The 27,800-nt window shown below is 50.8% G+C and overlaps 1 protein-coding gene across 1 annotated transcript in view; it reads left to right on the top strand.

Annotated features, from left to right (window-relative positions):
- Window positions 1-3,681: 3,681 nt before the first annotated feature.
- The window catches only part of LOC114602821 (basement membrane-specific heparan sulfate proteoglycan core protein), a 154,075-nt gene continuing 129,956 nt past the window's right edge, over window positions 3,682-27,800 (top strand). Inside the window, exons 1-8 of the mRNA XM_077930990.1 lie at window positions 3,682-3,736; window positions 10,902-11,011; window positions 11,968-12,026; window positions 14,277-14,437; window positions 20,160-20,285; window positions 21,537-21,650; window positions 22,567-22,827; window positions 25,771-25,890. Coding sequence (XP_077787116.1) covers window positions 3,697-3,736; window positions 10,902-11,011; window positions 11,968-12,026; window positions 14,277-14,437; window positions 20,160-20,285; window positions 21,537-21,650; window positions 22,567-22,827; window positions 25,771-25,890 — 991 coding nt within the window. The 5' untranslated portion in view covers window positions 3,682-3,696. The remainder of the gene's footprint in view (window positions 3,737-10,901; window positions 11,012-11,967; window positions 12,027-14,276; window positions 14,438-20,159; window positions 20,286-21,536; window positions 21,651-22,566; window positions 22,828-25,770; window positions 25,891-27,800) is intronic.

Below are 27,800 nucleotides of genomic sequence, written 5' to 3' on the forward strand. Positions count from 1 at the left end.
AGTTACCCCTGAGGGTTGCGGGAGAGAAGGCGTGTTAGGGCAGGGCAGGAACAAGCCCCCTTACAGGCAAGATGGCCTCCCCCACATTCACCCATTTGACTGCTCCCATCAGCAGAACTGTTGCAGGGACCACAGAATCCCTGTTCTAAATTTATAAGAAGTCCATCTTTTCGTGTGGCAATACCCAAACTCTGGAACTTCCTGCCTACGGACACCAGGCAGCTGCCTTCGCTGTACTCTGTGCTAGAAACATTCGTGAAGCCCACCCAGAGGTTTAGAAAACTGATGCATATTTCCATCTGTTTTTAGCTAGTTGTGAACTTGAGCTCTTGAAAGTATTACATTATCGCTGTTCTTACCGATAAATTTTATCGTTTTGTCTTTTTCATAAGCCGCTTTGAGGCTCGTTTGCTTTTTTTTATAGTTAAGTGGTGTATCCATTTCATGAAATAATGAATCGGACAAGGGAACGAAACAAGGAAATCTGCCCAGAAAGTATAGGGTCTTTTCTGGACTTGGGAGGAGACAATCCTATGGGTTTCAGTCAACTAGGTTTTACTTAGGAGGCGGTTGGAGGATGGATGGCGGCTAACAGATTGAGGTTGAATCCTGACAAGACAGAAGTACTATTTTGGGGGGACAGGAGGCGGGCGGGTGTGAAGGACTCCCTGGTCCTGAATGGGGTAACTGGGCCCCTGAAGGACCAGGTGCGCAGCCTGGGAGTCATTTTGGACTCACAGCTGTCCATGGAGGCGCAGGTCAATTTTGTGTCCAGGGTGGCTGTCTACCAGCTCCATCTGGTACGCAGGCTGAGACCCTACCTGCCCGCAGACTGTCTCGCCAGAGTGGTACATGCTCAAGTTATCTCCCGCTTGGACTACTGCAATGCGCTCTATGTGGGGCTACCTTTGAAGGTGACCCGGATACTGCAACTAATCCAGAATGCGGCAGCTGGACTCGTGACTGGGAGCAGCCGCTGAGACCATATAACACCGGTCTTGAAAGAACTACACTGGCCCGCCCGTTTCCGAGCACAATTCAAAGTGTTGGTGTTGACTTTTAAAGCCCTAAACGGCCTCGGTCCAGTATACCTGAAGGAACGTCTCCACCTCCATCGTTCTGCCCGGACACTGAGATCCAGCGCCGAGGGCCTTCTGGCGGTTCCCCCGCTCAGAGAAGCCAAGTTACAGGGAACCAGGCAGAGGGCCTTCTCGGTAGTGGTGCCCTCCCTGTGGAACGCCCTCCCACCAGATGTCAAAGAGGAAAAAAACTTCCAAACTTTTAGAAGACATCTGAAGACAGCCCTGTTTAGGGAAGCTTTTAATGTTTAATAGATTATTGTATTTTAGTGTTCTGTTGGAAGCCGCCCAGAGTGGCTGGGGAAACCCAGCCAGATGGGCGGGGTATAAATAAATTATTATTATTGTTATTAGTGCGGCATAGGAATGCGCTCATTATTTCCCTCAAAAAAATATAGTCCGGCCCCCCACAAGGTCTGAGGGACAGTAGACCGGCCCCCTGCTGAAAAAGTTTGCTGACCCCTGTCTTGGCTGAACAGATGGGGCAATGGAGGCGTTTCACATGGGGGGGGGGGCAGGAGGGCTGCAGGGAGGGGGTTGTTAGGGATATGCCTGGGAGGAAATTTAGGTGGGGTTGTTGTTGGGGAGCATAGCAGCAGGGGCGCCGACTTATAAAAAATATTGGGGGGGCCCATACCGGGGTCCATACTGGCGGCAGGATGGCAGTGGTGCTTTTGCATGCAAGAACCGGCCTGCCCTCCCCAGGCTTCGCGCCGGGAGGCGGCCACCCCCTCCTACCAACGTCACCTTAGCCGAACCCAGAAAAAAAGCTCCGCTCCGGCGGCGGGAACTGCCGTCCCCTCCATTCTCCCCTCACCCCGGTCCCTCGCCGGCGACGAATACGCCGTTCCTCGGCCCCGCGGCTCCATTCCTTTCTAAAGTCCCGCCGCTGGGGGTCTTCCTCTGACTGACCGACCTGCCCGCCCCTTCTCAGGAGCTCCCGGTCACTTTGGGAGGCGCGCGCCGGAGTCCCCTGCACGGTTTTTGGCAAGGTGCCTAATAATTTTCTTAAATTATTGGGGGGGCAGAGCCCCCCCAAACGAATTTTTGAGGGGGCTCGGGCCCCCTCAGGCCACATGGAGTCGGCGCCTATGCATAGCAGTGAGCGTGCCCATGCTTGGTCCTTTCGTCTTAGCCCCCCATCCTGCCCCGTATGTCTACTTCCTTCCCTTCTATTGATGGCTGACAATTCAGCACTCAATAGCCAAACTTCCCTGCCCTTCCTACCATCTGGGACAGCTGCATATTTCAGCATTTCAGGACTAGATGGCCATGTTATAAGGGGGGAAAACCCTGCTCTTTTCCCCTTGTCGATATCCAAGAGCCCAGATAGAGTCCTTAAGTGGGTTCCCTATCGGTGGGAGAAAATAACAGAGGCCAGCCAGAGAATATTGAGAAGCAAAGTGGCTAGCAAGCCTCATCTTTATCCAACTGTTGCAACAGGGTCCCCACTCACCACATGCAGGAGGCAGAAAGAACCCAGAAAAATGGTACATAAACCCTGATAGACTTTTGAAATTGCCCACCCTGGAGCTCAAGGTAAAGGGACCCCTGACCATTAGGTCCAGTCCTGGCCGACTCTGGGGTTGCAGCGCTCATCTCGCTTTACTGGCCGGGGGAGCTGGCGTACAGCTTCCGGGTCATGTGGCCAGCATGACTAAGCTGCTTCTGGCAAACCAGAGCAGCACACGGGAACACCGTTTACCTTCCCGTTGGAGCGGTACCTATTTATCTACTTGCACTTTGAGGTGCTTTCGAACTGCCAGGTTGGCAGGAGCAGGGACCGAGCAACGGGAGCTCACCCCGTCGCGGGGATTCGAACCGCCGACCTTCTGATCGGCAAGTTCTAGGCTCTGTGGTTTAACCCACAGCGCCACCCGCGTCTCATTAAACCCTTATATAGACTTTTGAAATTGCCCACCCTGGAGTCCAAGACCACTCCCCCAAAACATCATATATGTATCACAGAAGGGGGTGGTCTGTCTCCAGCAGAAAACCTGTTTGCCAGGATATCTGTTAATGGTCACTGATCACTTTACCTGAGCAGCCTGGCCTTTCCTTCCGAAGGTAAATACTTTAAATTCCTGAATCCTGGTCACAGGCTCGCCCTATTCACACACAAATACGCCCTTAAGACAGGTAAGCAAAAGACAATGGAGAGGCTTTCCCATTTCCTTCCTCCTTGCAGAGAAATATTTGAGGACCATTTGGGAGAGTCAAAATGACTTCAGGATGGGTCTCCTGTACTATCTCAGGCACGTGGTTTATATCCTTATGCGTGTGTGTTTGCCTTGTAAATTTATGAACATATGATTTATATATTTGAGATTTATAAATTCTTACAACAACCCTCAGGGTCCCTTCCAACTCTACAATTCTATGATTCTATTATTCCTTCATCAGCTGCCTCAATAACCAAACCTCTCCATCCTTCCTTCCAAATTTCTGTGTCCTTCCTTTTCTGTTACTCTTAGTCGGGCACTAGAATTTCCAATAACAAAACTGGTTTTTCCTCCTCTTCTCTTCTCTTCTCTTCTCTTCTCTTCTCTTCTCTTCTCTTCTCTTCTCTGCAGACCTTCCATCTCCTCCTCCTGTCGGGCTCCCTCCCCCTGCAAGCATGACGGGTGCAGAGACCCTTGAGGACGACTCTCTGCTCAGTAAGTGGCTAGTCCCTAACCCACTGTTATAGAAAACACTGCTCCTTTTCCCTTATCGGGTACCCAAGAGCCCAGATAGAGTCCTTCTGTGGGTTCCCCATCGGTAGGAGAAAATAACAGAGGCCAACCAGAGAATATTGAGAAGCAAAGCGGCTAGTAAGCCTGATCTTTATCCAACTGTTGCAACAAGGTCCTCACTCACCACATGCAGGAGGGAGGAGGGACCCAGAACAATGGGGTGCGAGCCCTTATATAGACTTTTGAAGTTGCCCACCTTGTAGCCAGAGACCACCCCCCAAAGCATCATACATACATCACAGAAGGGGGTGGTCTACAGCAGAAATACATCACAAGAGGCTGTCTCCAGCAGAAATCCTAGGATACCTGATAATGGTCACTGATTGCTTTACCTGGGCAGCCTGGCCATTCTTTTGTGATGGTAAATACCTGAATTCCTGAATTCAGGACACAGGCTCACCCTCTTCATACACAAATACGCCCTTAAGGCAGGTAAGCAAAAGTCAATGCCATTTCCTTCCCCCTTTCAGAGAAATATTTGAGGACAATTTGGGAGAGTCAAAATGGTTTGGGAGAGTCAAAATGGCTTTAGGATTGTTCTCCTGTACTATTCCAGACACGTGGTTTATATACTTATGCATGTGTTTGCCTTGTACATTTATGAAGGTTTATTTAATATTCTTATACCACCCCCCAGCATGGGTCATTGCAGCCTGCATGTGAAGAAAGCCAGAGGCTATGCTGCCAGGACGGGGCTGAGTTGGGGTGCCCTGCTGTGCCCCCCCAAAGCCATTGTTATGGTCAGAAGAAAGCTGTTTTTTTTTTGGTGGTGGGGGGCAATGGAATAATTAGCTGCCTGCTGGAAATTGTCTGGCAGGGAGAGGGGTGTCGTGGAGCGAGGGCAATGGTGCTCAGTGGTTAGAGCGCCTGCTTTGCAGGTTCAGCTCAGGGCGGCGTCACCAGGTAGTGCTGGAAATCTCCCTGCAGAGCTGCTGCCAGTCAGAGTCAACATTATTGAGCTAGGTGGACTGATGGTCCGACTCGGTCGGCGAAGACAGCTTCCCGTTATTCTATCCGAGAACAAGTTGGGTGCCTGGGAATTTTTGGGTGGGCGTTTAGGAGTGCTTTGTGATGATCCCATGGGCGATCTCTCTACCCCTGGACTTTTGCAATGAGGGAAGGGGAGGTTTGGCCAGCCAAACTGACTCAGCCAACAGGAAGAAGCCCGCAGGCCTCTCTCTCTCTCTCTCTCTCTCTCTCTCTCTCTCTCTCTCTCTCTCTCTCTTTTATTGTTCTCCTTCTGCGACTCAAAGTGATTTTCCAGCTCACCCGCCCCAGGGAGTGAGAGGCGAGGCACTGAGCGCAGGGCTCCTTAAAAGGAATCAAAGACTTGGGGCTGATTTTTACACGACTGGAGCAACTGCAGGGCCGGGGGGGGGGGGTGACATTTGCCAAGCCTTTACAGGGTGCAGGCGGATAAATCTGCCTGGATATTTGCCTGGATTTGCCAGGTCCTCTGCTCCGCTACCCCCACCCTGCTGCCTTTGCCAGGCCTCTTCCCTCTCTTTAAGAGCCTGGCGCCCGGATCAGGCCAAAAAACCTCATCTGGCCCAAGCGTCCGGTTCTCAGCGTGGCCAAACAGATGCTCCAACAGGCAGCAGCCCCAGGGTGCAGCAGCAGCACCCTCCTCGCGTGTGAGTCACAGGGATTTGGAGGTAGACTGCGCCTGCATCTGGAGGCTCCATCGGTTGAGCGTAGTGAAGCTAAGAAGCGGCGAAGGGCCTGGTGGATCAGGCCAGTGTGCCCCATCTAGTCCACAGAGTCCTGCTCTCACAGCAGCCAACCAGATGCCCATTGTGGGAAGCCCGCAAGCAGGACCCGGGTGCGAAAGAAGCTGGAATCCCCGTGGTTCCCAGAAACAGGCATTCTGAAGTATTACTGCTCCTGATTGTGGAGCCTTTCCCCTTAAAATCCTCCCTTTGTTTAGAAGGGGCCTGCCTCCCCACCCCACCTTCTATGGGTCTGCTTGTATCTCCTTTTGTAACTCCTTTCCAGGAGTTGGGGCCAAGATGGCTTCTCCTCGCAAGCCCACATCTGGCTCCCCAGATGTGCCCCAGGCCATCTCCCAGGCCTTGTCCCAAACAGGTGAGGCTGTGGCAGGAGACTCTCAGCCTGATCTACCTCACAGGGCTGTTGTGGGGATTGAAATGCGGAAGGGGGAGAACAGTGGGATATGAATGTCGTGAAACAGAAAGAGATAAAGGCTGCCTGCCTATTCCCTGACAATAGCTGTGCCCCAGCAGAGAGGGAACTGCACTCTACATGCGCTCAGAGGAAGCACCTTCCTCTGCTGTTTTGCTCCCACCTTCCAGAGCTGAGTTTCCAGCACTTAAAATAATAATAATAATAATCTTTTATCAATAATAATAATAATAATAATAATACAGTGGTACCTCGGGTTACATACGCTTCAGGTTACATATGCTTCAGGTTACAGACTCCACTAACCCAGAAATAGTACCTCAGGTTAAGAACTTTGCTTCAGGATGAGAACAGAAATCGTGCTCTGGCGGTGCGGCGGCAGCAGGAGGCCCCATTAGCTAAAGTGGTGCTTCAGGTTAAGAACAGTTTCAGGTTAAGAACAGACCTCCGGAACGAATTAAGTACGTAACCAGAGGTACCACTGTAATAATAATAATAAATTTTATTTATATCCTGCCTTCCCCAGCCGAAGCCGGGCTCAGAGCAGCTAACAACAATAAAAGTAACACAGCATTCTAAAATCAGTTCATTCTAGAATCAATTCAAAATCGAATTAATGGCAACCGTTGGGCTGGAGTTCTGGGAGGATTACAGAAGGAGGGGGTCAGGCTGTGCCTTGGCCAAAGGCCTGGTGGAACAGCTCTGTCTTGCAGGCCCTGCGGAAAAATGTCAAGTCCCACAGGGCCCTAGTCTCTTGTGACAGAGCGGTCCACCAGATCGGGGCCACAGCCGAAAAAGCCCTGAGCTTCAAAGGGCTGGATTAATCCTTGGGGTGATACTAACCCCGGAGGCAACAATATGGGTCACCCCCCCCCCAAAAAAATGTTGCAGAACCTGGCATGAAAGATTTGCATGCGGCTGTGGCAAGGAAGAGAGTAAGGCAATGGGGTTTTTTGGGGGGGGGGGGGTGAGAGAACCGCCCCTTTCCATTTCCTCCTCCCAAACATTCATCCCCCTTAGGAAAAACAATACTGTTAGGGCATTAGAAAGGGCTGTTTGAATCCATGGGCATGGCACATTCTTTGGGGGTGACTCTGTAGGCAGGGAGGAGCGGGCAGCTCTTGCCAGGTCATGGGGGCACAGTGGCACATGGGGCATCTGAATGGGGCCTTTGTATGGGTCGGACAACGGGTACCCCTGTTTGCCCGGGCTGCATTGGAGTGGGATACAGGCACCCTGGCACCCCTGCCTTGGGTTGCTGTCCTGGGAGTTGGAGAAGGAGGGCTAATGCAATTCTGGGCTGCATCCCCAGAAGTCTAGTGTCCAGACCAAGGGAAGTACCGTATTTTTCGCCCCATAGGACGCACCAAGTTTTTTGGGGGGAAAATAAGGGGGGGAAATTTTCTTTCCCTCCCAGGCGCTTGTGGGGCTGGCAGCGGGGAGAAGCGCTCTTCTCCCCGCCGCCCGCCTTCAGATCAGGTCCGGGGACAGCAGGAAGATGCGCTGCGTCTCCCCACTGTCCCCGGAGCTTGCGGGGCTGGCGGCGGGGTCTCCCCGCTGTCAGCCTCCAAACCACTTCGGGAGACAGCGGGATGGCGGCGTTCCGCCTCCCTCTGTCCCCCGACCTTGTGGGGCTGGCGCTGGAGCTCTCCTGAAGCCTGGAGAGTGAGAGGGGTCTCCAGGCTTCAGCGAAAGCCTGCATTCGCCCCATAGGATGCACACACATTTCCCCTTCATTTTTGGAGGGGGGAAAGTGCGTCCTATAGGGCGAAAAATACGGTAATACCGTATTGGCCCGGATATAAGCAGCACCCACAAATAAGCTGCACCTTTAAAATCTGGGGGGGGGGGAGACAATACAGTGGTACCTTAATTTGTTCTGGAGGTCCGTTCTTAACCTGAAGCTATTCTTAACCTGAGGTACCACTTTAGCTAATGAGGCCTGCCGCTGCCGCCGTGCCGCTGCCACACGATTTCTGTTCTCATCCTGAAGCAGAAAGGCAGCGTGGCATGTCAGATTAAGACCTTGGAGAGACCAGGCTTCAAATCCCCCAACTCAGCCATGAAGCTCCCTGGGTGATGTCGGGCCAGAGTCACTTCTCTCTCAGCCTCACCTACTTCACAGGGCTGTTGTGAGAGAAAAACAGGGAGAGGGAGAATCATGTAGGCCGCCTTGAGCTCACTGGAGGAAAAAAGTGGGACAAAAATATAATCAATAAATAGTCCTGCTCAGAGTGGATCTGTTGAAAACAATACAGCAGCTGGGAAACCCAGCCAGATGGACGGTGTATAAATATATTATTATTATTATTAGTCTCAGGGTTCCTGTTTTGACTCACTGCCTAGCCTTGGTCACATCACCTGCCTCTTCCTAGATGGCCACCTGTCATGAATTCTTTAGTAGAGATTCCTGCATTGCAGGGGTTTGGACTAGATCGCCCTTGGTGTCCTCTTGATTCTACAATTCCCTGCTCTTTGTCCTACCCCAGGGCTGCTGTGCAGCCAGACACAAGACCCGCCGGGCAGTGTCCTATCCCCCCATTGACAAAGTGCAGTTAAGGGGCCCAGTTAACTGGAGTTAAGATTATCATGTCTCAAGAGCGGGGCCTTTTCTGCAGCGGCTCCATGGCGATGAAATGCACTCTGCTAAGAAACAGGCCTCTGATCTCCCCAGATCTCCTGCTGCAGGCAGGGAAAATGTGTGTTTAGGGACAAGGACAAGCAGACAACTTTGCCTAGCTTACAATACACTGTTTTAACACAATTGTAATTTAATTTGCTGTGTGTGTGTGTGTGTGTGTGTGTGTGTGTGTGTGTGTGTTTTAAAGGTGGCTTAGAAATATTGCAAACAAGTAAAGGAGTACATTTTAAAATTAGCCAAACAGCCTTGCAATGAGCTAGCGGGTCTGGGAGCCCATCTCAGTGCCAGATGCAGCAGAATCGGCCCTCTTTCTTCTTCCCCCGGGAAGTCAGAGCAGCAAACACCTTGAATTCTGCAGAGGCTGGAAGCCAAGGGGCCAGTCACTACCCTGGCAGTAATTCCTGCATTGCAGCGGGTTGGACTAGATGACCCTTGGGTCCCTCTTCTAAATCTGTGATTCTGCGATTCCCTGCTCTTTGCTCTTTTTGCTGTATAACTCTGCCCTGCCTCAGGGCTGCTGTGCAGCCAGACACAAGACCAGCCTGGCGGTGTCCTATCTCCCCGTCCAAAAAGTGCAGTTAAGGGCCCCAGTTAACTGCCTCGGATGAAAGGTAGCAGCCAAGCAGTGCTGCCTCTCGCCCCCGTTCCGTTTCCCTGCAGGGAAAGCGCTTGATGCAGACACGGCTCTCGCTGCAGAGGCACCTGGAGCCCCGAAAACGTTGCTGTCGCACACCCTTCCGTCGCTTGGCCTGCCTCGCAGCTGGGCCTGGGAGCTGCCGCTGGCCAGTGCTCCTGGCAGGCAGCCTGTGTGAAATCTGGGGGTGGCGAGGCTGATATCCAGGGCCTTTTTGTCTCTCTTTCCCTCCCCTTCACGGACTTCCACCTCATCTCCCCATCTTGGAAGGAGGGGTCTGCTGAGGCCTTGCATGCCTGTGTGGGGGCAGGGAGGCATGTCTCATGAAAGCTATCGCCTGGGTGGGGTGGCATATTTGGTGCCTTTCATTTGAGACACACACACACACACACACACACATTCTCTGGCAAGAGTTCCCTTGCGCTACAGTTAGGGCTTTGAAATCCTTCGCACTCGCATCTCCGGCAGCTTCCATTTTGCAGGAAGTCGGCGACATGTTCTTTCTGCGGTTCCGGCAACTAGGCCCTCACTTGTCTTCATTGCCCCTTGCTTGCTTCCATTACCCCACTGCCTTCCTCTGATGCAGAGCAGGGAACAATGTGGCCCTTCAGATGTTCTTGGACTCGAATTGTCTCTTACTGTTGGCCATGTTGGCTAATGGGAGCTGGCGTCCCGACAGTGCCAGAGGTCCTCCCTCTGTGAACTACTACTTCTTCTTCTTTTTCTTCTTCTTCTTCTTCTTCTTCTTCTTCTTCTTCTTCTTCTTCTTCTTCTTCTTCTTCTTCTTCTTCTTTTTCTTCTTCTTCTTCTTCTTCTTCTTCTTCTTCTTCTTCTTCTTCTTCTTCTTCTTCTTCTCCTCCTCCTCCTCCTCCTCCTCCTCCTCTTCCTCCTCTTCCTCCTCTTCCTCCTCTTCCTCCTCCTCCTCCTCCTCCTTCTTCTTCAGCGATCCCTCGTAGCCAAGTAAGATTGTCTTCCATAAACACGGTTTTAACAGTGAGTCCATAAGTGGCTGTGGAGGCCAATTCTGGATCCACACGTCCTTCCACGGTGGGGACATAGGTTTCCGGGCGGAAGTTGATCACAATGAGGGTTTGCCAAGCGTGCCTTCCTCTTAGCACGTTTCTCCCTTGCATCCTGAGCATAGCTGTCAACCTTCCCTTTTTTTGGCGGGAAATTCCCTTATTCCAGCGCCGTTTCCCGCTGCTTCCCGCTGCTATCCCGGATTATTAGATATCCCATAGACTGTCCCCGGGACAGGTGAGGCTGCTGATCCCTTATTTTCAAATCTGAAAGTTGGCAGCTATGGTCCTGAGTTCGAGCGTCTTCAAAGCCCATGACACCTTTGGTAAACGCTGTTCTCCAATTGGAGCGCTCGCAGGCCAGTGTTCCCCAGTTGTTGGCGTTTATACTACATTTTTAAAGATTTGCCTTGAAAGAATCTCTGTGAACTAGGCCATCATTTGCCTTCACTGCCCCTCTCTACCTCCATCATTGGGCTTCACTGTCTCCGGTGCTGCCTTGCAGTAAGGAAACTTTCGACACACACGAGAATTCTCATTAGTATCTGTCGTCGTGAGTGTTTAGGTAAGAGAAGGCTATCTTCTGTATTAAGTCACTAACGGGACCAACAATCTCCTAACTGTCTCCTTTCCATCATCTCTCCCCTCTAGTCTATTTCCGGGCCCTGGTGAATTTCACAAAGTCCATTGACTACAGCTCCCGCCTGGATGATGTCAACTCAGAGGAGTTCCAGGATGTCTCCAAAGCGGTGGTGGACACGGTAAGGCCTGATTCTGTCCCATTTCCACAAAGGAGCTGTCCCAAGCTGACCCTTTGGACAGTCTTATCCTCCTCTAATTTTATACCCCTGTGCGTTTGGATCAAAATAAGCACCTACTCCCATAAGATTCCCTTGAACTCAATGTTTTAACATCTGCTAGGGTATACCTGATCCATGTTCCACCCCATTAAGATGTTAATGTATCAGGAGCAGGGCCTTTTCTGCAGTGGCTCCATGGTGATGAAACGCACACGCCTCTCATCTCCCCAGATCTCCTGTTGCAGGCAGTGAAAATGTGTGTTTGGGGACACGCAGACAGCTTTGCATAGCTTTCAGTGCATCATTTAACACAGGCTTCCTCAACCTCGTCCCTCCAGATGTTTTGAGACTACAATTCCCATCATCCCACTGGTCCTGCTAGCTAGGGATCTTGGGAGTTGTAGGCTTAAAACAGCAGTTCTTAACTTGTGGGTCCCCAGATGCTGTTGGACTACAACTCCCATCATCCCTGAGCTCTGGCCTTGCTAGCTAGGGGTGATGGGAGTTGTAGTTCAACAACATCTGGAGACCCACAGGTTGAGAAAGGCTGGCTTAAAACATCTGGAGGGCCGAGGTTGAGGAAGCCTGGTTTAACACAATTGTAATTTAATTTGCTTTGTATTTTGTGTGTGTGTGTTTTAAAGGTGGCTTAGAAATATTGCAGCTAAGTAAATGAGTACATTTTAAAATTAGCCAAAGAGCCTTGGGAGGAGCTAGCAGGTCTGGGGGCCCCTCTCAGTACCAGATGCAGCAGAAGTGGCCCTCTTCCTTATCCCCCGAAAGGTCAGAGCAGCAAACACCTTGAATGGTTCTACCCTGGCAGGGATTCCTGCATTTCAGGGGACTGGACTAAGCGACCATTTGGGCCCCTTCCAACTCTGCAATTCTACGAGGCTGATGCAATTTTCTCTCTGCAGCTGGAGTCTGAATACTACAAGATCCCCGGAGAGCAGGTGGTTAGCGTGGTCTTCATCAAGTGAGTCCAGGGGTTGGTTTCCATGTCCAGGGTGCCACGGAGGCAGGATTTAACCCCCGCCTGTGCTGTTTACTTTTAAGGAGCTTGCATTGCAGGCAGAAGCTCTGAACCGGGTGATGTGAGATTGTGGGAGCAAGCAGAGTGTAGGAGAAAGACCAAGAAGCCCCACCAAGAATGGCCCCAATCCTTAGAAAAAGGATGGGGGACACCTGGGCTGGTGCAGAACTACAACTCCCATCTCTACAATGGGCAATGCTAGTGGCCAGGGCTGGATGGAGCTGGAGTCTAGCAACACTAGACTGTCACTTGCCTTCACTGCCCCTAGCTGCCTCCATCACAATCTTGCTTTGTTTTAGAAGAGGGAAAGGGAATGTGTGGCCCTCAAGACATTGCTGGGCTCCAGATGACGTTGGATTCGAACTCACATCCTTCCTGACCGTTGACCATGCTGGCTAGTGATTGCTGAAGTGCCAACAACAACAACAAGAACAACAACTTATTATTTGTACCCCGCCCATCTGGCTGTGCTTCCCCAGCCACTCTGGGCGGCTTCCAACAAAGATTAAAAATACATTAAAATGTCACACATTAAAAACTTCCCTGAACAGGGCTGCCTTCAGATGTCTTTTAAAGAGAAGATAGCTGCTTATTTCCTTCACATCTGAAGGGAGGGCGTTCCACAGGGCGGGCGCCTCTACCGAGAAGGCCCTCTACCTGGTTCCCTGTAGCTTTGCTTCTCGCAGTGAGGGAACCGCCAGAAGACCCTCAGAGCTGGACCTCAGCGTCCGGGCAGAACGATGGGGATGGAGACGCTCCTTCAGATATACTGGACCGAGGTCGTTTAGGGCTTTAGCACCAACACTTTGAATTGTGCTCGGAAACTGGGAGCCAATGTAGGTCTCTCAGGACCTGTGCTATATGGTCTCGGCAGCTGCCCCCGTCACCAGTCTAACTGCCGCATTCTGGATTAGTTGTAGTTTCCGGGTCACCTCCAAAGGTAGCCCCACGCAGAGTGCATTGCAGTAGTCCAAGCGGACAACATTTGAAGGCTACAGGTTTCCCATCACTGAAGTAGACCATAACTTGCATTCAGTGCCTCTGGCTACCTCCAATCAACCTCCTTTCAATGCAGGGACAGGGACCCTATAGCTGTCCTTGGACTCAGCCTCCCACCCTCAGCCCTGACCACTAGGCATGCTGGCCGGGGCCGGTGAAAGGCAAAGTTTTTCCAGCATCTGAAGGATCACCCCTTTCCCAGCCTTGCTTTAGAGAAGACCTTGTTCCAATGTTGACGAGATGACGAGATCCAGAAATTTGTTTCTTTTAATCAACAGCTGCAAATTGAGATATTTTAGGAGATGCAAAGAGGTTGAGGGAAGTTCTTTCACATGTGGTGGACTTGTAAAAGGGTAAAAGAGTATTGGGAAATGATCCATAATGAATTGGAAAAAAATGTTTTAAAAGTACTTTTCAAAAAAAACAAAACAAAAAAAAAAAAAAAACCAGAGTCCATTTTCTTGGGGATACATTCAGACTGAAATTCCCAGGTGTCAAAAAAGGTTATTTATGTATGCCACTACTGCAGCCCATGTTTTGTTAGCCCAAAAATGGAAAACGAGTGAGGTCCCAACCGAAGAAGAATGGCAACTTAAGCTGCCGGAATATGTGCGGCTTGCAGACTTAACATATAGAATAAGAGAACAAGAAGAACATATGTTTAGATAAGATTGGAAAACGTGTATTGAATATATGGGAAATAATTCTGTACAGCTGAAAACGTTGGCAGCATTAAGATTAATTCAGTGTAAATAAGTTTTGATGGATGTAATAATGGTTTAGTTTTTGTAAAACATGCAGGGATTTATGATATGCAAAATGAACCATGGAAAGAGACGAAGGGAAGTCATTAATATTTTAAGGATGCTTAAATGAGTATTCTAAATTGTAAAACAGAAAATTTAATGAAAAATTATACAAAAAAGAGAGAGAGATATTTTAGGACAGCGGTTCCCAAACTTGGGTCTCCAGCTGGTTTTGGACTACAACTCCCATCATCCCTAAATCAGTCCCCAAAGCAGCTCGAGAGCCACGTTTGGGAAACACTGTTTTAGGATCTGAACAGCACAATCCCTGGAAAGGAAGAGTTAGGTGGGAGGTGGGAATTGGACCCTGTCTCCAGACTCAGGTTTTACCCCCTTCAGCACATGATGGGTCCATGAATTGTGCCCACGCACCTTCTTTTCCCCCCAGAGAGATTGACGGCTACATCTTTGTGGAGCTGGACGTGGGCTCCGAGAGGAACGTGGACGAGGACCAGATCCGCCAGGTGCTTTTCTCGGTCATTGAGAGCGGCTCCATCGCCTCCTACGTCACCTCCACGTGGGGATTCCAGTTCCGCCGCTTGGGAGCAGGTGAACCAGACTGGAACCTATATGTGGGTAGGATGGGGTGGAGTTTATTGTGGAAATGGGCGCCCCCCGTCCCATTCACCATTAACTGTCCATTTGCTTTCAGCCCAAACCCCGCCTCCCCCCATTACAATGGAGCCCCCAGGTGAGTGTGGCGTCAGAGGGGTGCAATGGGACCTGGAGGCGTCTGTCCCAGGGGCAGAATAGGGTCGGGGAGCCCCTTTCTCGCCAGGCACCTCCCCTCTCAGTTCGAGGGAAGGTGGGTCAACCCGGGGCCTCCAGATGTTGTTGGACTACGATTCCCAACATCCTCAGCCAGTGTAGGCGATTGTCAGGGTTGGTGGCTGTCCAAGAACAAATGAGGACCCCTAGTTGAAGTGCACTGGTCTGTGTGGTTGCGGGAGAAATTCACATTCAGTTCACTTTAGAAGGGAGATCCCTTCAAATTCACACTTCGTGAAACACAAACTGAAACATAGCCATCCTTGCAAGCTGGCACTTGTGCAAATTTCAGGACACCGTTTTCCAAACAAGCGATGTGTGCAAAAAAGTATATATTGTGCGGGGGGCGAGGGCGTGAAATATGAGCGAAATAACATGCCCCAAATGCATTATACTAGAGAAAATCCCTTGCAGAACAGTGTCAGAAACACTATTCAAAAATGAGTTTGCTGAGAGAAGTTTGCACTAAAGTGATGATCGGTTTTCACAAGTGTTGTTTCTCCCTTGCTGCCAGCCAAAATTGCAAATTGCTGTGGAAATGCGGAGAAACTGATTAAAAAAATAATAATCTTCAATTAAAGAGAACCATAAAGCAAATATAAAACAGATCAGAAACAAAAGCAGCTATCGTAGCAACAGTCAAAATACAAAAAAGCAGGAGATCTAAAACCAGTTCAAATCCTGAAACTGAATTTAAGATAGGAAAGGAGAGAAACTGGGTTGAAATGGATGAATTTACCCATCCCTAATGATCACCCCCCTCCCAGGAACCGTCACCCCCCCTCCCTTTGGCTCCTCCTCAGCACATCCGAGATTGTTCTTGCAGCTGCAGGGCTCACATTTCACCATCTGTGAGGTCTGGCCAGAGTGATCTTTGCAGATTGTAAGAGGGAGGTTTCGGAGCAACCCTATGCTCTCCACACAGAGAGAGCACACACTTCTCTTGCTCAGCTATATAGCAGGAGAGGCCGCCTCCGTAGTGACACATTTCCACCACGGCTGTGCTAGCGGTGCCTCTGAGTGCCGGTTGCTCAAAAGTGCCAGAGGGAGGAGCTGCTACTGCACTCTCAAGTCCTGTTTTGCGGTTTCCCATAATCTCATCCCACTTTTAATTTGCACACCGCCTTTCTATATTAACATTCGCAAGGCGGTTTGCAAGCTTGAGGAATCAGCAAGGATTGCACACCTTCTGACAACCTGCTCCAATACCAAAAACATGTCATAATAAAAATAGAACAACAATCCATTAAAATATACAGTGGTACCTTGGTTCTTGAACCAAGTTTCTTGACCCGTTTTGGAACGCGAATGCCAAAAACCCGCAAATAAATGCTTCCGTTTTCGAATGCACCTCAGAAATCAAACGGCTTCTGCTGCATGTTGTTCCATTTTCTCAATTGAATTTGCAGATAGCCCTGTTTGCGCCTCGGTTTTCGAACGTTTCGAAACTCGGAACGGTTTTCCGGAACAGATTACGTTTGAGAACCGAGGTACCACTGTAACAGCGTACTGTAAAATTAAATTTCAGCACATAATAATGAAGCAGAAATTTGTTCTTCGCAATTGCAATAGATAATTTCTAAACTATAATCAACAAAAAATAACGGCAAGTCACAGGGCATAAAATAGCACAATACAAATTGAGAAACAAAGACACACAAAATTATTTTTCAGAAATCTATACCTGAACTCCTCCCCCCCCCCAGGTGCTTCTGCTGTTCCTAAAGTCATGGTCTGGGAAATCCTCCCAGGACTGGAGGAGGTGGGTCGAGGCAGGTGGCACAAGCCATTGCCTGGTGGCCAGCACAAAGTCTCTCTCACCTGGCATCTGTTTGGCCACTTTGGGGACAGGATGCAGGACTTGATGGGCAGAACCTCATTCAGCACACTCGTCTTATACGCTTGTTGTTGTTTAGTCATTTAGTCGTGTCCAACTCTTTGTGACCCCCTGGACCAGAGCACACCAGGCACTCCTGTCTTCCACTGCCTCGCGCAGTTTGGTCAAACTCATGCTGGTAGCTTTGAGAACACTGTCCAACCATCTCGTCCTCTGTCATCCCCTTCTCCTTGTGCCCTCCATCTTTCACCAACATCAGGGTCTTTTCCAGGGAGTCTTCTCTTCTCATGAGGTGACCAAAGTATTGGAGCCTCAGCTTCAGGATCTGTCCTTCCAGTGAGCACTCAGGGCTGATTTCCTTCAGAATGGATCGGTTTGATCTTCTTGCAGTCCATGGGACTCTCACGAGTCTCCTCCAGCACCATAATTCAAAAGCATCAATTCTTTGGCGATCAGCCTTCTTTATGGTCCAGCTCTCACTTCCATACATCACTACTGGGAAAACCATAGCTTTAACTATACGCTTAGGTTCAGCTAAACAACCTCCCTATTGCGTCTCCTGAACACACTGCCACTAAAGTTGCAACGGGCAGCCCTGGATCTCTAGTGGGAGAAAAACATCTCTGAGCTGTGCATGGATCGGCAGAGCTACCTGCCTGTCCCACAGCCCTTTTCGAGGGGTGGGGTGGCCTCCAGGTCCCTTTGCGCTCGCCTGCCTGTGTTGTGCCGTGTGTTTCTCTGTCAGTGTGAGTGACACCCCTGGCCCCTCCCTCGGGATCTGTGAATCATGCCCAAAGGAACACAAGCCTCTCCCTCCAGCTGGGCTGTGGCACGCAAGGGCAGGGACTGGCATGTTGCTTCCTGATGCCCGCCCCGCCGGGCAGAGTGCAGTGCCTGGTTTACAGCAGTGTGACGTGGTTGGGAAAGGGCCGCAACTCAGCGGGCAGAGTCCCTGCTTGGCATGCAGAAGGTCCCAGTTCCAGTCTCCAGGAATGTATCTCAGTAGGCTGGGGAAAATTTCTCTGCCTGAAACTCTGCTGAGCCATTGCTGCCAATTATTATTATTATTATTATTATTATTATTATTATTATTATTATTATTTTATTTATATCCCACCCATCTGGCCACTCTGGGCGGCTCCCAACAGGATATTAAAAACATGATGAAACATCAAACATTAAAAACTTCCCTAAACAGGGCTGCTTTCAGATGTCTTCTAAAAGTCAGGTAGTTGTTTATTTCCTTGACATCTGATGGGAGGGCATTCCACACTGAGAAGGCCCTCTGCCTGGTTCCCTGTAACCTCACATCTCGCAAGGAGGGAACTGCCAGAAGGCCCTTGGCGCTGGATCTCAGTGTCCTGCCTGAATGATGGGGGTGCAGACGCTCCTTCAGGTATACTGAACCAAGGCTGTTTAGGGCTTTAAAGATCAGCACCGACACTTTGAATTGTGCTCGGAAATGCACTGGGAGCCAATGTAGATCTCTCAGGACCGGTGTTATGTGGTTTTGGCGACCACTCCCAGTCACCAGTCTAACTGCCGCATTCTTGATTAGTTGTAGTTTCTGGGTACCCTTCAAAGGTAGCCCCACGTAGAGCGCATTGCAGTAGTCCAAGCGGGAGATGATCAAAGCATGCACGACTCTGCAAGACAGTCTGCGGCAGATTGAGCTGGTAGACAGCTGCTCTGGACACAGAGGACCATAAGAGAGCCGCTCCTCTGGCTTCCTGGGCTCCGTCTGGATTTGGGGACTGCAAGGCAAGGTCCTTGCCTGCACCAGGCAGGTCCAGGAACATTGGGAGCTGCGTTGTGCTGAGTCAGACTACCGGTCCATCTAGCTCAGTGCTGCCTACACTGGCTGGCAGCAGTGGCCCTCCAGGGTTTCAGACAGGGGAAAGTTCCCACTTCTGTCTGGAGGTGCTGCCCTTAGGGGTTGAACAATGCGTGCCAAGCCGGTGCTCTGCCACTGAACCACGCTCCTTCCCATCACGATAAAACAAGTTTCTAGACCTCATGGTTCTGAATAGTAAAGGACTAATCTGAACAAGGCATGCTCCCTTATATCAATTCAGAGCACTGAGTGCACCTTGCTCTGTATTTTTCTACCCTGTGACTGGCAACAATATCTCTGTCGGGGACTGAGCCTGCAGCCTTCTCCATGCTGAGCCCCACCGCTGAGTCTGGGGGAACTTCAGAGTGCTCCACTGCCTCCTTCCCTGACCCCCTGCGCTGGGACGATGGAGAGTCTGTTTGTATTGATGCCGATCTGTGAAGTAACTATCCAAAAAGCAGGAAGGAAGCTTAGATTTAGAAGTCTGGGGCGTTTGTGTGGCTGGCTCTTGGTTTGCTTGGCTTGTGCTAGTAGCCCCCTAACTGTGTGCTGTGGGTTTTGGTGTGTGCCAAAGGTGGGGTTCTGCTTTCTGGGTGGGTGGGGGTGGAACACAGCTTGGAAGGGGGCAGGTTTGCTTGCCTGGGGGGTGCTGGGGTTCATTCCCAGCATGATGAATTGCCCCCCCCCCCAAGGCTGGGTGAAGCCTTTCCCAGGAATAGTAGTCTAGCCCCCTGCAATGGAGGAGTCACAGCTAATAGAGTCACAGAATTGCAAGGGACCCCGCAGGGTCATCCAGCCCAACCCGCTACAATTCAGGAATTACAGGGGGCAATGCAGTTAATTCTAAAGCCAAGCTAGACTCTGTTAGGTTATTTAGGGTATCCTCAGAGACCATGGGAAGGTTCAAATTCATCGGCGCGAACCCTCACTCAACTGCTGTGGGGATAAAGGAGGCAGCCAGGAGGGATAGGATGGGATGAGGGGGTAGAATTCAGCTATTGCAGAATTCAGCGGTCAGGTTGCTCACCGGAGCAAAACGGTTTGAGCACATTACACCGATCCTGGTCGGAGTGCACTGGCTACCGATTAGTTTCTGGGCCCAACTCAAAGTGCTGGTTTTGACTTATAAAGCCTTAAATGGCTCAGGACTGCAATACCTCAAGAACCGCCTCTTTCCATATGAACCTACCCAGACCCTGAGATCATTTTCTGAGGCCCTCCTTCATGTACCTCCTTGAGAGGTTCGGAGGGTGGCAACACGAGAACGGGGCCTTCTCTGCAGTGGCTCCCCGTCTGTGGAATGCCCTCCCCAGGGAAGTTCACCTGGCGCCTTCATTACACACCTTTAGGCGCCAGGCAAAAATGTTCCTTTTTAACCAGGCCCTTGGTTGATCTGTTTGACATCCTATACCCTTTTAAAATGTGGCTCTTTTCTGGGAGGTGTGTGTGTTACTAGGTTGTTGTTTTCATTCTGATTATATATGTTATGATTTTTTTCTGTGAACCGCCCTCAGACCTCAGTATAGGGTGGTATATAAACTCAATAAATAATAATAATAATAGAGAGAAAAGGAGTCACTCTTGTCACCATGGTCAGCCCTTAAAGTGAGTGAGAGAAGGGAAGATTGTGCCCGTAGCTGCAAGAGACCCGTGGAAGGGGGCGGGTGACGACATACTAGTGCAATTTAAAGCGTGGCAAATTTGCACTGTGAGCTGGATTGAGGTTTTGGTGGAGTCGCTCCTTTCCTCGAAAGAGTGCAGCCAGCTTCTCCCCGCTACACCCCCAACATCTCTCTGCAAGAGTGGCCCTGATGCCCCCTATTTGCTTTCAGTGACACCCGTGGTTCGCGCTTGCACAGCCGATGAGTTCAGGTGCAGGAGTGGCGAGTGCATCTCCAAAGAGTTCCTCTGTGACAGCCGATCGGACTGCCGGGACATGTCGGACGAGCTGGACTGCGGTGAGCATGGCTGTGGGCTGGGGGTGATGGTGCGACGGCGCAACACTTTCCCCCCTTGGGCCCGCCCTCACCTAAATATAGTGCACCCACCTCACAGAACAACAATTCCACAAATTCCTACAAACTATCCCAGATTAGGGACATGGGTGGTGCTGTGGGTTAAACCACAGAGCCTAGGACTTGCCGATCAGAAGGTCGGCGGTTCAAATCCCCACAACGGGGTGAGCTCCCATTGCTCGGTCTCTGCTCCTGCCAACCTAGCAGTTCGAAAGCGTGTCAAAGTGCAAGTAGATAAATAGGTACCACTCCGGTGGGAAGGTAAACGGTGTTTCCGTGCGCTGCTCTGGTTCGCCAGAAGCGGCTTAGTCATGCTGGCCACATGACCCGGAAGCTGTACGCCGGCTCCCTCGGCCAATAAAGCGAGATGAGCACCGCAACCCCAGAGTCGGCCACGACTGGACCTAATGGTCAGGGGTCCCTTTACCTTTACCTATCCTTTACCTTTACAGGGGTCCCTTTACCTTTACCTATCCAGATTATCTTGTGGCTGACTTGTGTGAGGAAAAACTTAATAATTTGGAGTCTCAGGCAGGATTTGATCAAACAAACAAGCGATTTTATTTAACAAAATAAGTTTATGACACAAAGTGGGTAAAACATAGGCTACTTCAGATTATAATGCTCTTTCTCAGCTGTTGCACAGCTGTTGCCGCTTAATACTTTGGTTCTTAAAGAAGGTGTTTTCTGTCAGTTACACACCCTTTTAACAACCCTACTCCAATCGCCTTCTCAATCCGGCCTGCGGACGGTCCGGGAATCAGTCGAATGTGTGCTTTTATTTAAAATGCATCTCTGGGTTATTTGTGGGGCATAGGACTTCGTTCATTATTTTTTTCCAAAACATAGTCTGGCCCCCTGCAAGCTCTGAGGGACAGTGGACCGGCCCCCTGCTGAAAAAGTTTGCTGACCCTTGCTCAAAATCCTCCCCTTTTCAAGTCCCCCTCCTGGAACCCTGGCCAATCAGAGGCTGCCATTCGTTAACTGTTTGCTGGCAGGGAAAAAGAAAAAGAAAACACTTGGGGACCCAACCTGCCCAGCAAAAGTAACTTTTCCGTCATAGATGGCAGTGGGCGGCGGGGGGGGGGGGCAGAGAATTCACGGCCGGCATCCCTTTCACCCCCACGAGTCCGTAATGCCAGCATTGCTTGGGTTTGGACTAGATGACTCTTGGTATCCCTTCCAACTCTATAGCTCCCGAGTGCGGCAGCGATGAGTTTGGCTGCGACAACGGCGAATGTGTCCTCCTGGAGGATCGCTGCGATGGCCACGCCGACTGTGATGACGCCTCGGACGAGGACGGCTGCGGTGAGGAACGAGGCAGGGGGCGGCCTAGGCAGAAGCTGTTGCTGCCCCCTGCCCCATTTGGGAAAAAGAAAAACTTTTAGCACTTCTTCTTTTATTCTTAATATTTTTTATTCAATTTCACACTGTGCATTTGTATTCAATCATTAATCACAATCATCAACATTTAGGATTCCCTGAATCCTTTGATTCACCCCTCTATGGTTTCCATTATCAAACTTTTTCTACTGCATTACATATATTTTCTCTTTTTTTCTTAAAATAATCCCTTTTTTCCTTAATTTTTGAAACATTACAAGCATTGCTCAGATCCTGCCAAAGTTTTTAGTTGTTTACAGTGTTCTTTTAGGTAAATTGTAAATGTTTTCCATTCCTTATTAAAGTTTCTATCTTCCAGGTTTCTGATGTTTAAATGAGTATTTTAAATTGTAAAACAGAAGATTTAATAAACATTTTACACACACACACACACACACACACAGAGTGTCAAACCTTGGTTCCCGAATGCCTCCATTATGTTTTGGTTCCCAAACGCCCCAAACCCAGAAGTAAATGTTCCGGTTTTCGAACGATTTTCAGAAGCTGAATGTGCTACTGTTTTGAGTTTCCCTATCGTGTTGAGGTTTCCGCTTTCAGTTTTCAGTTGTCGAACGTTTTGGAAGTCGAACGGTCTTCTGGAATGGATTACGTTTGACAACCGAGGTTTGACTGTATATAAAATAAAGATGAGGAGAATTTGAATTCTCCTTATCCTTTTGACTTCCCGGCATCCCCCTCTCTATCAAGCCACAGCGAGGATCAAGCGATTCATCCTAGTCTCCCTTGCGTCGTCCGGGAGAGGCAAGTTCTGAGTTCGAGACCAGAACTCTGGAAGTCTCGGGACGAGGCACTGACTTCCTCCTTTCTCCCCTCTCTGCAGGCATTACCACCCCTCGGCCGCCTGTCACCTCCGCCCGGCCCGGCACCACTCGGGTGCCCGCTACCACGGCCTCAGTGACCACCCGCCGAGCCCCAGTCACCACTCCGCCTGGGGTCTTCCCTGCCAAGCCCTCCCTGCCCCCCTTCCCGCGACCTTGCCGGAAGGACGAGGCCGTCTGCTCCAACAAGCAGTGCATCCCCCGGGACTACCTCTGCGATGGGGAGAGGGATTGCAGCGACGGAAGCGACGAGAGCAGATGCGGTGAGCGCCCGTTGGCGAGTTGCTTGAGGAGCCGGACCACGGATCCACCTAGCTCTGTGTGGGCTGCACTGACTGGCAGCAGCTTTCCAGAGTTTCGGCAGGGGGACATTCCCAGCCCTACCTGGAGAATGGAAGCTGGGGCCTTCTGCATGCAAGGCAGATGTCCCACCATGGGGCTTGAAAGCAAATTTTCTAGTCTTTGTGGTGCTGAAAAATGCACTGATTGATATAAGGAGCAGTCTTGTACAGAGTCAGACCATTTCGCTCTGGCTACATGGACTGGCGGGACGCGGGTGGCGCTGTGGGTTCCATCCCTCCGAGGTTATATTTATATTTATAATCTTGCAATTTGGCTGGTCTATTTACTTAACCGACCTGGAACAATCTACCAGGGAAAAGGCCGCCGCCCATGGGACAGAGGGTCATTGATGAATGATAATCCAGCTTCTACCTAGGGTTTTAATAGGTCATAAGATTTTATGGTATTTATATTTGTAATGTATTTTTGTCGGTGTTTCTCCTTTGATGCTATGGCCTGTCGGCTACGCAAATAAAGTCTATTATCTATTATCCACAGAGCCTAGGGCTTGTCGATCAGAAGGTCGGCAGTTTGAATCCCCGCGACGGGGCGAGCTCCCATTGCTTGGTCCCTGCTCCTGCCAATCTAGCAGTTCGAAAGCACGTCAAAGTGCAAGTAGATAAATAGGTACCGCTCCGGCGGGAAGGTAAACGGCGTTTTCGTGCGCTGCTCTGGTTCGCCAGAAGCAGCTTAGTCATGCTGGCCACATGACCCGGAAGCTGTATGCCAACTCCCTCAGCCAGTAAAGCGAGATGAGCGCCGCAACCCCAGAGTCGGTCATGACTGGACCTAATGGTCAGGGGTACCTTTACCTTTACCTTTTTACGCGGACTGGCAGCAGTGGCCCATCAGGCAGGGGATATTCCCCACCTGGAGAAGCTGCCAGGGATTGAACCTGGGGCCTTCTGCATGCCAAGCAGATGTTCTGCTGCAGAGCTACAGCTTACCAGGGCCACAGAGTAATCTAGCATCAGCTTCTGTTTTGTGGGGCTAAGTAGGGCCTTGATTGATCATCGAGTCCTAGAATTGTGATCATAAACTATTTGCTACAATTTTAGCTAACAGATTAAAAAAGATGGTAACTACATCAGTCCACAGAGACCAAGCCAGGTTCTTACTAGGCCGACAAATGAAGGACAATGTAAGGTATCTAATTAACTTAATAGAGTGTTTGGAAGTGAGAAATGAAAAACAAGCCACATTAATATTTTTAGATGTGGAGAAAGCTTTTGATAATATTTCTTGGCCATTTTTGATTAAGGTACAGTGGTACCCTGCAAGACGAACGCCTCGCGAGACGAAAAACTCGCAAAACGAAAGGTTTTTTCGTTTTCGAGTTGCCTCGCAAGACGAATTTCCCTATGGGCTTGCTTCGCAAAACGAAGCTTGCCCCCGGACCTCTTTTGAAGCAAGGGGCTGCGGGGAGATCGCTTCTCCCGGTGCTCCGAAGCGGGGTGGGGGGGGGCGGGAACACTTGCCCCAGCCGCCGGGCTTCGTAGCGCTGCTGCGAAGCCGGGCGGGGGCGGGAACACCTGCCCCAGCCACCCCGCTTCGGAACGCTGCTCCGAAGCGGGGTGGGGGGGGCGGGAACACCTGCCCCAGCCGCCGGGCTTCGTAGCGCTGCTGCGAAGCCGGGCGGGGGGCGGGAACACCTGCCCCAGCCACCCCGCTTTGGAACGCTGCTCCGAAGCGGGGTGGGGGGGCGGGAACACCTGCCCCAGCCGCCGGGCTTCGTAGCGCTGCTGCGAAGCCGGGCGGGGGGCGGGAACACCTGCCCCAGCCACCCCGCTTTGGAACGCTGCTCCGAAGCGGGGTGGGGGGGCGGGAACACCTGCCCCAGCCGCCGGGCTTCGTAGCACTGCTGCGAAGCCGGGCGGGGGGCGGGAACACCTGCCCCAGCCACCCCGCTTCGGAACGCTGCTCCGAAGCGGGGTGGGGGGGCGGGAACACCTGCCCCAGCCGCCGGGCTTCGTAGCGCTGCTGCGAAGCCGGGTGGGGGGCGGGAACACCTGCCCCAGCCGCCCCGCTTCGGAACGCTGCTGCGAAGCCGGGCCGGGGGGGGGGCGGGAACACCTTCTGAAGGCGGGCGGGGGGCGAAAGTCTTTGTCCCCCCTGCCTGCCTTCCCTGGGGCTTTTAAATCGCCCCCGCCAGCATTTTAAGATCGCCCGGACAGCGGAGAAGTCCTCCGCTGTCCCAGGGTTTTTTAAAATGCTGGGGGTGGGAAGAAAAGCCCTTGTCCCCCCCCCCCCCCAGCCTTCAGAAGAGGTCCGGGGACAGTCTGTCCCCGGACCTGGTCTGAAGGCGGTTTCCCTAGGAACGCATTAATTGATTTTCAATGCATTCCTATGGGAAACTGTGAATCGCAAGACGAAAAAACCGCAAGACGAAGAGACTTGCGGAACGAATTAATTTCGTCTTGCGAGGCACCACTGTATTAGAGAAAATGGAAATAGGGAAATCTTTCCTGGCTGGAATTAAAGCGATCTATACTGATCAATCCACAAATATTTTAATAAATAATATTCTTTCAGACAAATGCCAGATAGAAAAAGGAGCAAGACCAGCTGGTCCCCTCTCTCCATTGCTGTGTATTATGACATTAGAAATGATAAGTTGAAAAATACGTTAGAAAAAATGTCTGGTGTGAAAATATGTTAAAAAAAGTTAGATATTTGGGAATCTGGTTGAGAGAAATCTCAACTTATTTTAACATTGAGTCCTGGATCTTTAGAGTTAGAATCAACCCCTGGGGGGTAACATTGCCCGTCCCTCTGCTGCTCAGAGAACCCCTGACAGATGGGGAGGGTTTTGTGGGTCATGGCCGGGTACCAGCTTCTGAATTCTCTCTCTGTCTCCCGGACAGGCACCCCCAGCCCCTGCGAACCCAACGAGTTCAAGTGCCGGAACGGTCACTGCGCCCTCAAGCTCTGGCGATGCGACGGGGACAACGACTGCACAGACGGCTCGGACGAGCTGAATTGCCGTAAGCGTTTTGGGAGCGCCAGGGGTTTGTCGATTTGCATCCGGGTTTCGTGTCCCAGGGCTTAACACAAGCACCACAGCTGAGGCCCTTTGGAATGGATCCAGCGAAGTTCCCCCTGGAGCAGGACCCTTGGAATTACAGTGGTACCCCGAGTTACAAACGCCTCAGGTTACAAACGCTTCAGGTTACAAACTCCGCTAACCTGGAGTTGAGAACTTTGCCCCAGGATGAGAACGGAAGTTGTGTGCCGGCGGCGCAGCGGCAGAAAGAGGCCCCATTAGCGAAAGCACGCCTCTAGTTAAGAACAGTTTCAGGGTAAGAATGGACCTCCGAAACGAATTAAGTTTGTAACTAGAGGTACCACCATAATGGGGTCGAAGTTAGTCATGCCCAGTCAACATCAGTGGATCTACATCGGTGCGTAGTGGCACCCACCCTGTGGAACGCCCTCCCAGCAGATGTCAAAGAGAAAAACAACTACCAGACTTTTAGAAGACATCTGAAGGCAGCCCTGTTTAGGGAAGCTTTTAATGTTTAACAGACCACTGTATTTTAATATTTTGTTGGAAGCCACCCAGAGTAGCTGGGGAAACCCAGCCACATGGGCAGGGTTGGGTCATTATTATTATTATTATTATTATTATTATTATTATTACTACTACTACTACTACTACTCTGAGTAGGACCAGCAGCAGAGGGGGCCCATTGGAATTAATGTGGTGAAGTTAGGCGCTTCTGGTAACTTCAACGGGTATGTCCTCAGTATTCATAGAATCATAGAATTAAAGGGTTGGGAGGGACTCCCAGTGGTCATTTAGCCCAACCCGCTGCAATGCAAGAATCACTGGCAGGTGGCCATTTGGGCTAGCATTGGATACAACCGTTTCTTTCTTGTGTTTATTTGTTTATGTATTATCAACTTTACTGAAAATTCTTAAAACAGTTGCCAAGCATATACATGAAGCTTTGAAGGCAGTCATCCACATGGCATCAAAACTTTAAACTACAGTGGTACCTCGCAAGACGAACGCCTCGCAAGACGGAAAACCCGCTAGACGAAAGGGTTTTCCGTTTTGGAGGCGCTTCGCAAAACGAATTTCCCTATGGGCTTGCTTCGCAAGACGACAGCCCATAGGGAAATCTCCGGGGCAGCGGGGAAGCGCAGCGTGTCTTCCCCGCTGTCCTCGGACCTCCTCCGAAGCCTGGCGGCGGGGCGGGGACACCTCCTCCCGCCGCCGCCGGGCTTCGGAACGATGCCCCGAAGCCGGACGGCGGGGCGGGAAAGCCTCCCCCCGCCTCCCGGCATCGGAGGTCCTGGACCTCTTCTGAAGGCAGGCGGGGGGCAAAAGTCTTTGTCCCCCCTGCCTGCCTTCCCAGGAGCTTTTAAATCGCCCCGGACAGCGGAGAAGTCCTCCGCTGTCCCGGGCGATTTTAAAATGCCGCCCGCCAGCATTTTAAGATTGCCCCGGACAGCGGAGAAGTCCTCCGCTGTCCCGGGTTTTTTTAAAATGCTGGGGGTGGAAAGAAAAGCCCTTGTTCCCCCCCCCCCAGCCTTCAGAAGAGGTCGGGGGACAGACTGTCCCCGGACCTGGTCTGAAGGCGGTTTCCCTAGGAACGCATTAATTGATTTTCAATGCATTCCTATGGGAAACCGTGCATCGCAAGACGAAAAACCCGCAAGACGAAGAGACTTGCGGAACGAATTAATTTCGTCTTGCGAGGCACCACTGTACAGGTGCCATTCCAGTCCTTCTAACAATTTTAACTGTTTACAGTAGTCTTTAAGATAAGTTATAAATTCTCCCTATTACTTATTAAATTTTTGGCGTTCTTGCTTTCTGATTCTTCTGGTCATTTTTGCCTTTTCGGCCTAATCCATCAAGTTGATCTGCCATTCTTCTCTGGTTGGG

Source organism: Podarcis muralis, chromosome 7 (assembly GCF_964188315.1).
Source record: "Podarcis muralis chromosome 7, rPodMur119.hap1.1, whole genome shotgun sequence".
Classification (NCBI taxonomy): domain Eukaryota; kingdom Metazoa; phylum Chordata; class Lepidosauria; order Squamata; family Lacertidae; genus Podarcis; species Podarcis muralis.